At 39.8% G+C, this 11,480-nt stretch overlaps 1 protein-coding gene across 3 annotated transcripts in view; it reads right to left on the bottom strand.

The window, feature by feature from the left end:
* The window catches only part of THBS2 (thrombospondin 2), a 34,263-nt gene that overhangs the window by 22,439 nt on the left and 344 nt on the right, over positions 1-11,480 (bottom strand). The window contains exons 1-7 of one of the 3 annotated variants that reach the window (XM_027634058.1): positions 11,360-11,434; positions 10,113-10,187; positions 8,633-9,189; positions 7,063-7,147; positions 1,850-2,043; positions 932-1,072; positions 584-680 (exon numbers count right to left, since the gene is read on the bottom strand). In XM_027634058.1, the coding sequence (XP_027489859.1) occupies positions 584-680; positions 932-1,072; positions 1,850-2,043; positions 7,063-7,147; positions 8,633-9,189; positions 10,113-10,187; positions 11,360-11,366 (1,156 nt within the window). In that variant the 5' untranslated portion in view covers positions 11,367-11,434. Of the gene's footprint in view, positions 1-583; positions 681-931; positions 1,073-1,849; positions 2,044-7,062; positions 7,148-8,632; positions 9,190-10,112; positions 10,188-10,994; positions 11,046-11,359; positions 11,435-11,480 lie in introns of those variants that run through there. The other 2 variants (XM_027634060.1, XM_027634059.1) reach the window with 2 other exon arrangements.

The following is an 11,480-nucleotide window of genomic DNA, read 5'->3' on the forward strand; positions in this document are numbered from 1 at the left end:
GGAGCACACTGTCCAGGTAGTCTAGATTTATACATAAAGCAATACACCAAAAAGAGAATATATGACAGAGAAGAAATAAAACAGAGTAACAGAATGACAGTAGAGAGAAAAAATAATTTGCACTCAATAAATATTGCATCAAACTGCATAAAACTTCTGGTCTGAAACTTAAACATCCTCCATAAGGAGTTAAGAAGACGTCCTAACATGTTAGTCTGTTTTAATTAGGTAGTATGGAAAAGAAACAGTAGGAGACAGTGCTACTACAAAACAACAAAAATCAGAACGTCCAGCCTTGGAAAACACGAATGGGGAGAAGGATGCTTCTACTTTTTTGTGTCCAAAATAGCTAAGCAGGTTATCAGCTTAATTCTAAGCAACCAACATAATCACTGAAGAGAGAGCAACTCTTCCAGAAGGTAACTTCAAGAACCCAAGTTATTTCATCTGATCTTTGTTTACATAAATGTTTTATATTTGATCTTACGTGCCTTGGCCTCTTACTTGTTTTGACTTTTCCAAAACACTACTAATGATTTTAAATATCGTCAAAGACTATTTTTCTCTTTGGTTAAATACTCACAGTGAGAGCAGACTGGGCAGCATTCACCTTCAACAAAAGATGGATCAGCACAGGAGACTGCTGGGCAGGTGATTTGATGGCACACAATTTTAGAATCCTACAAGCAAAGAAATCAACTTACTGACTTATGCTTACATACAGAGGTAAATGAAGGTGGGCATCTGGGAAAGTTTCGTGTGTGGAAATTCTTTGATTTGTTTTAGCTGTTGTGGACATGGAGACTACTTTTTATAAATATCAGTAAGTCCAGGACAAGATCTGAGTAAATATGACCTGACCTGTACAGCTGAGCTGGATTACATCTGCTATCCATTTCTACAGAGAAGACGACTGTTTCCAAAACCTTACCTGGCAGGTGCACTTGGTGCAGCTATCTACAATCCAGCTTTCATTATCTGCAAAGACACGACCATCTTGCCAGCAAACTGACTGGTTCTTCAGTGTTTTGTTAGGCCCAATCAATTCCCACATAATTTGGTTCTCTTCAGACTAGAAGATGAAGTAAATGAAAACAAATTGTGTATTTTGTAAGTAAATTGTTTTAACTAAACAAATTGAGACACCACTGGATTTAATTCTTCCATTTTCACATATTTCTGTACATAAAGAAGATGATCTCAAGTATCGTAATACTGCATAGCAATCCCTCTAGTAATGGTACAAACACAGTCACACAATATTAAGGGAAATCTGTTCTTAGAAGTTTTACTTTCCTCTAGTATATCTCATTTTTAGATGAGAAGATTTTAGTCCTGAGACATATGGCATTGTAATAAAATTCCTTCAGAAATAATTAACTGATTCAGAATAAGAAGAGGGGTAGACTTCTGTAAAATGTTGCCATCTACTTCAACTATGAAAATCCCATGCATTTACTTACAGTTTAGGTACCCTGTGTAGCCACTTACTGATGTAATCATAAATGGTATAAGCATGGTAACAATGCTTTAACACTACACAGGCAAGGCTGGGATTCCTAGCTTTCAACCAAACCTGTAGTAACTTCTAAGAAGATTGATTTCCCCTGTGTACGAGTGCATGTGTGTGTGCTCTTTCAAATCCAGTCCACGAAAACCAAGCCTTCATTAAAGTGCTATACTCAAGAACTGCATAACTAGTCACAATGAAAACAAGACTCCTCTACATCATGTAGGTATACCAACATGTAATACAGAGATCTCTATTAACTGTCTCTGACGTAAAAGCAAGAGGAAAGAGTACTTCACAGCAGGTCTCTTTCAGTTTTTCAGACTTACAGGTACCTACCACTTTTTGGAGATTATCAGCTAAGTTGTTCACCACAATGCGCAGGCCAGTGAGCTCCGTGAACATTGATCCCAGCTCCTCACAAGAGCGGTCACAGAACTCAGCCTTTCCTGGTTTCTCACCCACATACTCCGTTGTGATCGCAGGGCTCAAGTGAAGGATTTCAGTGCTCTCATTGATGGTGTTCACTTCAGCTGGTAGCAAGAGAAGGAAAAGGAAGAGCAGCATATACAAAGTTCTTCCACAAATTATAGATTCCTTCTGAAATCACAGACTGGCATCCATGGGTAGGATTTAAACACATCTATTTTGGCACAGCTTCATGCTTATTATACTCATGAATAAAAGAGAGGGGTTAGATGTCAGCTGGTTCCAATTACAGGCTTTCTCTTTTCAAAATTAAGAGCCAAGCTGTGTCTCACATGGCCTTCACTTTAAAACTGTTGGCACTGCAACACATTCATTTAAGAAGAAGGCTAACGAAAGAACACAGTATCAAGAAAGTAAACCCATTTTATCTACTCAAGAGATGTGAAACGTTTCGGATTTTTTCATGACCTATCATACTTTCTTGATGCAAAAAACGCGGGAGAAAGTTTTCTTGCAGAAAGGTATTGTCCTTGTTCCGCCCATAAACTCCACAGTGACCCAGATGACATTTGGGCCATTATCCAATTTATACCAGACTTTGGGCTGCTGTATAGTGCACTGCCTGGTGCTCTTATAATAATAGTTTAATTCTGAAGTGAAATGGAGGTCAAGCTAAGATGAGACAGAATATTTGATCTGTCACTCCAAACACTCCTCCAACAGGCAAACTGTAATTAAAACAGGACCTTGCATGCATTATATAGGGAGAACTGGACATTTTCTAATACTATTTTAAAAGACATCCTTGTCTACAGCAAATTTCTGAAAAATAGTATCACAGAAAGCATAATTTTTAATTAATAAAAAATCACATAGATAACTAAATAAAACAGTCTGTGCTCTGTTGTACATTCAAATTTGGTATCAGCTATACTGAAATTCACACTGCCCCATTTCTCAGTAAAGACTTATTTACCAGATTTAGTGATGTTGGAATGGCTCGAGGCTACCAACAAGAAAAGGCAAGCAAAGGATATAGCAAGTTAAAAAGAAAGCATCAGCACAGGAATGTGTGTCATAAAACACATGATTCAAAACACCCCAATACCATTCTGTGTTGACAAGTCACAGTAGGTGGCAAGGCTTCAAAATTTTAAGGGCTTGATTTACCTTGCTTTACCATGCAATGCAAAGTGTATATTTAAATACAAAAGGAAATGAAAATGGGAGCAAAGTACTCTTCATTCACTTAGAAGGTTAGAAATAAAAGAACAAAGGACTAACCCAAAATATGACATTAAATGATTACTTCTCAACCATAGTTAAAATTATTGGCTTGATGTGCTTTTAAACTAGCTATGAAGCACCTACCACTAGCCAAGGTCTACAAAAAATTATTCGCAGTTTTCCAAAGTTGAAATAATTGTCCAGCTTCATTTACAGGATGGGAGAAAACCACATAGCAGACCAGAATTCTGTGTCATAACAGTTTACTTCAGCTGCTTTTTGATTCCCTGGAAAGAATGCAATTTTCCTACCACATTGAAACACTAGATTTCTCAGATCCTCCCATAGCACTTCTCAGGTCATTAGTTTCATATTTTTCAAGCCAACATGGAGTGTGCCTTGACCGGAACATTCTGAGGACATTAATAAAGCTGCAATCTCAGCAGGAAACATAAACCAAAACTATGTTAGAAGAACTAAATCCACACTTCCTACTGGTACTTGGCAGTGACTGAAATAAGATGCCTGAGGAACACTGGGAAATCAGTTCTCTGCTGCTGGCTTCCTGCTAATTTCCTAAGGACCACATGATTATCTTTAAAATGAGAAACCAGAAGAGTAAAATGTGAATCCTTTCACATATGTAAATGACATTCTGTTGATATAGCTCAAGAAGGGATTTTATTGATGTTTTTAGGCATGTTTTTGTCATCTCTCCTATCCAGTGCTGCACATAAATCCTGCCTAAAGGATTTGCTGCCACCACACTACAGACATACTTTCCTACCCTCAACCCAACAGCAATCCCAAGCTACCATTTCACCATACCTCACATTCTTGTATTAGGATGAAAGATACATTGGAAAAACACAGTCCTATCCCTTTTTTGTGTCCTCGAAGCTGAGAGCACTTCGTTGGTAACATCTGCCTTGCTGTTACAGGACATTCACACATAAATATGGCATCTTTGTGCCCATACCTCAGCTCAATGAGTGGGCCATCAAAATGGGGAAATATGTACCTTGTGGTCAGTAACATAGCACCCATGGTTTTTCACCTGTGGTAATTGTCACAAGCAGTCTCCCCCAAGGTTCAAAACTGGGCACAGTATCATTTAACTCATTCATCAATGACTTGGATGAAGAGGTAGATGCCTCCTCACCAAGTGTGCTGATGACACAAAGCTGGGACAAGTGGCTGATACCCCAGAGACCTGTGCAGCCCTTCAGAGGGACATCAACAGGTTGGAGAGACAGACAGACAAGAACTGTCCTGCCCATCTACCCAGCCATGGTGAGGTCACATCTGGAGTCTTATGTTCAGTTCTGGGCTCCTCAGTACAAGAGAGACACGGAGCTCCTGGAGCAGTTCCAGTAGAGGGCTACAAAGATAATTAAGGGACTCAAGTATCTCCCTTACAAGGACAGGCTGAGGGATCTGAGCCTGTTGTCTTGTGAAGACATGGCTGAGAGGGATCTCATCAATGTCTATAAGTATCTAAAAGGTGGGTGTCAATATCTAAAAGGTGGGTGTCAAGAGGATGGAGCCAGGCTCTTCTTGGCGGTGCCAAGCAATAGGACAAGAGGCAGCAGGCAGAAACGGATGCACAGGAAGTTCCACTGGGATATGAGGAAGAACTTCTTTATTGTGCGGGTGACTGTGAACTGGAATAGATTGCCCAGAGAGGTTGTGGTGTCTCCCTCACTGGAGATACTCCATGTGCTCTAGAATGACTCTGATGGAGCAAGGACACTGGACCAGAAGACCCACTGTGGTGCCTTCCAAACTTACCCATTCTTGATTCCATAATTAAGCTGGATAGGATATGTCAGAAAATCAGACATGCACATAACAATCCTCTCAAGTAATTTTGATGGCCTCAAGCCAGTGTGCTTTCTTTTTGTTGCTGCACAAGAAATTTGCATCTTGTAATGTTCTCTTCGTGTTGCAAAGCAAAAATAAAAATACTGTGAATTGAACTATTTGCTAAATACTTTCCAGCAAGGATAAAACAAAAAATCCAAATCTGTATCATTTATAGGACCTGAAATTCGATAGTTGACAAATGTGATAAAAAATACATTAAGAAAATATTATCTGTTGGTTATAGCTGCAACAGCTAAATGGTATAAGAATTCCTCCTAAGGTATGTATCAGAACTCAAAATATTCTTTTAGGCTCCCATAGGCTTCCTCTTCATAGTAGAAGTATAGTGATATCTCATTTCTGCTTAGTGATATTTCAAAACATTGGTCACACTATTTCCCTTTGCGGTAATCAACCAATAATAATATAAAAGATTTGTAGACATTGACTTTCACTGGCTTTCCTGTTGCAAACCACTTACACCTAGGGATCCCATCCACTTGACTGAGACTGTTCTGCCTCTGACTGCTGGATGTGTCCTCAAAGTTCTACCTTGACTTCTAGGGTTTTTGTTTCCTCTGATAAATGTCAAAGGATATCTTAACTGTATCCTTTGTGAAACCATCCTTTTATTCAGACTACAATTAGACCTAAATTTTCCCACAGCAGTTCTGCTTCTTAAGCATTTACTTCCACTAACAAAGTTGAAAACTAGTAATCAGTAGTTCCAAGTAATTTCTGAGTACAGAAAGCAGCTTGGCTGAGAAAGATGACAGTCACCAATATCAGGCCATGTCTTCTTGCCTGTGCCATTTAAGGCCACTTCCATTCTAGCCCATTTGACTCATTTCTAACACATCATCACACTTGTGACTAAGATCCTGCACCAGGACACACCTCTGAAACATACGAAATAATCAAGATTCTTTATCAACATTTAAAAACTGACTAGAGAGCCCAGTTAATTTTTCTAGGCATACACACTCCTATAGATACATATATATATACACACACACATACACACATTCATATACCTTCTAGAGTGTTTTTATTACAAAATCTCAATACTCTGTCCCCCTTTGAAGGAGTAAAGACCTGCTATGGATTAATTTCTGGGTTTTGCATAAACAATGAAAAAAATTGAGCTGTGTCTGCTTAACTGAGTGGCTCTTTGTCACATGTTTTAACAAAGTGACAAAAATCATGGCATTTCAGATGGCAGGAGTTTCAAACAAAACCCTGAAGTCCTGAGTGGCTTGTGCACCCACCACATTCCTCTGATAGATTGAGTTAGCTCTGATTCTTGTCAGTTACAGATAATGGGAAGTAAAACAAACAGAACCTTCCATGAGCTCGAGTACAAACCTTAGCGCATACTTGACAATTAATCACAATTCTTTCATGAGGAATCCAATACACTCCTACACACAGAGTGCTCCCCTCCTGGTGAGGTCAGCATGAATTGGACTAAAAGAACACGTCAGCCTGTCATATACATGCTTTCCATATCTCTTCCTTTTACTTCTTATTTTCTTGAGGTTGTTTTGATTAACAATACTTTGGGATTCAAACCCAAAGCCTCTTCCAGTCAATGAAGTTATTGCCAAGGAATTCAGTGTCTCTAAGACTGGCAGACTAGTTCATGTGCCCACTGACAGTCAGAAGCAGAATTCAGAAGCAACATTACTTGTCTCGTGCTCAAAGAATCACTGAAAACTCATTGAAGAATGTAGATATTTTTACACATACGCTTTTTTTCCTTCTATTTCTGTTAATTTCTTGCTCGACAGCTTTTCTCTCAAAAACAAGAGGCTCAAAGTTGTAAACCTAAGCAACATGAACTAAAACAGTAGTCTAGAGAGTAGAAATGGTATCTCAAGATAGCTAAAAATATGCTTCTATTACCACCACAAAGCAATTCATTCTCTTTTTCATTTCAAAGGGATCTGTTTTAGGATAATACGTCATCACTGACATTTCAAATTTTCAGAGTCAACTGAACAGTATAATAAGATAAAAAAAAGCCTTACTTGACTGGCTTCTCTGGCATCCTCTTTTATGCAGAACATCCTCTATTGAAGTATCAAAGATTAACTGAATATTTTGCAAAAGACCCTGTAACAATAATTTAAAAAACAATTAAAAACAGTACAATCAATTTGGGAGTAACTGATAACTGATCTGTCTCACTCCCATGCTACTGACTGGATTCAGTTATAAGTAAATATATTAAAATCAGTCTGCAAGGTATTAAACCTCACACACACAGAAAAAAGTGTTTATGGTTCTGTTATATACAATTTCAGAACTAAAAGCAACAAAACTAGGTACGTTCTGAAATAAGTTCTTATAAAAGTTATTAATCTGCTATGAGCTCAAATCTCAATTTTCACAGTGAATTTTAGACTGTAGTTCTACAAGACATTAATCATAAGGTCAGAGCCAACTTTCCTTCACCACTGCACTTCCATCCTCAGCCAGTTATTCCCAGGCACCATAGTTCACTGCTTCCTCAATTGTGCTGACACTACCCGGAGACAACATTATAAAACCAGACTGTATCCATTTCACTTTAAAAAAAAAATCAAAAAAAACCCCAAAAACCTAAAACCCAGATTGTTTCAGCAACCAACTTAACAGTACAGCTTCAGAGTCAACTCTATAAGCACAACTGATGGAGAAATTAAGTCACAGAAGCTTTGGCAACAACTTCTGATGTCCTTGCCAGAACTGGTCACCCCATGGAACCACTCCAGCATGTCATGCTCTGGCTGAAAGCTAGAGGGCACATGATAAGAAAGAAAGCCTTTTTGACATTTTTGAAGCCATGAGTTCGAGTTTGATATCAGTTGTCAGCGAAAAGATGTCATCCTTAAAGCACTTGTGCCAGATCACATCTCTATAAGAGGCAGAAGGTAACTTTCATCTGACAGGAAAACCAGAAAGTTTATAACTGCTTCATTTTAAATGCTTTCCACAAAAGGAAAAAAATCCTCATTCACAGGGCTGATCAAAACATTTTATTCTATTTATTTTGTCTTCTTTTTAAATTTTTTTTCAATTTAAATTGAAATTAAATGTTCAAAATGGCAAACCAGGATGTTCTATTAGGGAATGGACCAACACCACATACTTCAGCTCCATTAAAAATTCATTTTTTTTCTTCTTCTTTCAAATAAGAAATAAAAATATTGATGGGCTTTTATGATTGGAATAGATAGGTTTCAATGGAAAAACAGTTCTTCAAAAAATTTTCAAAGAATTCTACAAATCACCACAAAAATGCAATATGTCTAGGAGTCTTACATCTGGAAAAGAAAATGGAAGGTTGCATAGGAAAGCCCAAAAATTGTTTTTGCACACTTTTCCTGGACTTAGACTTTGCTTTACCAGTCCTTTGCTTTCAGGAACCCCAAATTCACAGAATACAGACCCAGCAATTAATGAAAACACACTCTGAAGAAAGTCTGCTTGAGAACACCTGCGACCCCACCAAATCCAAGAGGTGCTAGAAAAAAACTGCACCTATTGCATCTTCTCAAACTACTTGCAGTTACCTTCTTACCTCACTAGAGACCTAAGCTTCTGCAGGTCACCTACCCTGAAATGATTCTCCCGAATGGATCCTTTTGCCACGTACAGTCTGCTGTTCTCTGCTTTCAGCTGTTCATAGAAAGGTTCCTCCAGGATGAAGCTGTCAATAAGGTCACAGCCAACATAGAGGTTGTAGTTCTCCCCTGTTATTTGCATGGTGAGGTTCTTCCACTGTGAGTCAGCAAGGTCCACATCTTCCAGGGAAATCACATTCTGGAAGCCATCCACCCAGTAGATAAGGTCCAGGGTGTTGGCCCGGCCATTGGAAATTATCTCAAATTGCCTCTCACTGATGCCAGGACCCTCTAAAGCAAGGATAGTGCCTCTGGATTGCCTGTCCTGCCTTAGGGTGGCTGAAAGGATAAAGCCCTCATTCTGTCGTATTAGTCTGACAATCTTTTTTAATTTCTCTGGTTTACATGGAGGTATATGGTCAAACCGAATGAAACGATATGCTGGGACAGTGGGGTCTGGACCCCGAAACACTTTTGCTCCAACTGTCTTTCGGTTTATGTTACTGACTTGAAGTAAATCAAAGGTAGTCTCCTCTTCCTTGTCACCATCTGAAAAAAGTTAACAGCATGTGACAATGTGGCTACAAAAAGTTTTACAAGAAACAACTCTGCACACTATACTCAGTAACTGCAATCATATGACAGATGAAAGGACCAGCAGAGTAAACACAGTACTTTCCTACTTCCACAAACAGAACTTTTTCTACTAGCATGCAAGTGAATCATATTTTCTACCTGTCACTTTCATCTACATGACAATTCTCTCTTTCTATAAGTACAGATAAAAATACTTTTGATTATATAATCAAACGTGGCTTTATATTTTATAGCACTGTATAGTACACACTTGTAGATATATATACATGCTGCATACCATGTATATACCTATAGATGGATGCGTGCAGCAATTTATTCATTAAATATTTTTTAATATATATGAATGGATAAGGAAGCTGAGGCGATCTCTGTGTTTTGCCTATCAGCTAATAAAAATCAAATTATGGGAATCCATGTGGCTATGTGACAACAGGAAGCAAGGGATTTGTTTTTTAAAGATTCCAACCAAGAAGTCAGACATAAATGAGGGTCAGGCACTCTGCCAATTTTCATTCTACTTATATTTGGTCTGTAGATGTCTATTTCTCTACCTCTGTCTTTTTAAAATGTCCATCCTACTCAGTGATTCTGTTTATGTTGCTTTCACCATACATTTCCACTGCACAGAAAAGTATAATAGCAATTATTTCTGAGATTATATATATTTTGATCAATAATTTTTAAAGATAGCCATTTTTGAATATTTATCGAGGAACCTTCATTGGTAGGATACGCCTACCAAAACTAACCCAGGCACTTCTAAAAAAATCCTTTATGATTACTTTGCCCATTCTAGCTCAAGTAAGCCAACATTTTACACCAACTTTTAGCTTTGAAAGTTACTCTATATCTAGTTAAGAAGGGTCAGAACTTACCCTGAGCATTTAAGGAAACCCACAGGGTTATCAAGACAGCAAGCCACAACAGCCCTCTCCTCTGCAGCATTACTCCTACGAATAAACCAACATGTAGTACGTATTAGAGAAATATTATTTATCAACTTCAAATATTTTAATTTACCTCATGAAATGCCATAAACAGCAACTATACATAGAAAATCATAATTTTTATCTTGTCTGATTCTTGTAATACTAATTTTGGGGCTATTCTTGATGCTAGAAATAAAACGACATCAAGTGAAGGGAAGAGGAATTTTAGATGATAAAGCTCCATTTTACCTAAATGCCTTTAATTAAAAAAAGGAAAGAAGTACAGAAATATACATTATTATTTTCTCCACAAAATTTCAGTAGCTGGCAGAGACCAGATGATACTACAGGAGATACAGCATATTGCTAGCTATACCTTTACTTTGGAGCATAACATTCAGGTAAAAATCCTTGTAGGATAATGGGATCTCATTAGATGTCGGTTCTGAGTAATAGGGGTACTTTTCAGTACCAGCATAAAAACTTCTCTTTCTTGTGTGTGTGTGTATATATATATGTCTATATATAATTTATTCATTCATGCAATTCTCCATACCCATCCATAGCTGGACAAAGTGACTTTTAATGTGACGCTGGTTTTGCCGTCTGGCACTATGCAGTTATAAGCCACATAATTGCATTTCCATATGTGCCTGCACTCACAATGAATGGAGCAGAAGCATTCCCCGGAATGCGCAGGCATCCAGTCCTCCAGATACAGCCAAATCACTTCAGCACTGCCAACTCCACAAATTTTTGTAAGGACACAGGGATACCGCCACCTCTTACTGTCTGCATTCTCTTTGTCCTACGGGGAATCCTTATTACCTGTCACCCCCGGGGTACCACCGCTACGCCCAACTACCGTCAGGCGCCAGGACACCTCCCTCCCCTCTCGCACTCAGCGGTTCCCCGTCGGTCCCTGCCCGGACGGGGGGCACGGAGGCTGGCAGGGCTGCTGCGGGCAGCGGGGGTGCCGCACAGGGACCCCCGGCCCCTTGCCCCGCGGTCGCTCCCTTCATCCCGCTCCCCGAACACCCGCGGGGGCGGCAGCGCGAGTGGCTGCCCACGGCGAGCTCCGACCGGGCGGCGGGCGGAGCAGTCCCCGCCGCCTTCCCCGGCCCCCCCGGGCGGCAGCCGCCCCCCAGGGACCTTCGCGGCGGGGCACGGCACCTCCCCGCCTTGCGCCTCACCTGGCATCGGGGAGCCGACGGTGCGCTGGGGCTCTGCCGGGGTGAGGCCGCTGGGGAGTGAAGCGCGATGCGGCGCGATGCGATGCGATGCGATGCGATGCGATGCGATGCGATGCGATGC

The sequence above is a fragment of the Corapipo altera genome, unplaced genomic scaffold (assembly GCF_003945725.1).
Source record: "Corapipo altera isolate COAL_440 unplaced genomic scaffold, ASM394572v1 2b, whole genome shotgun sequence".
Lineage (NCBI taxonomy): Eukaryota > Metazoa > Chordata > Aves > Passeriformes > Pipridae > Corapipo > Corapipo altera.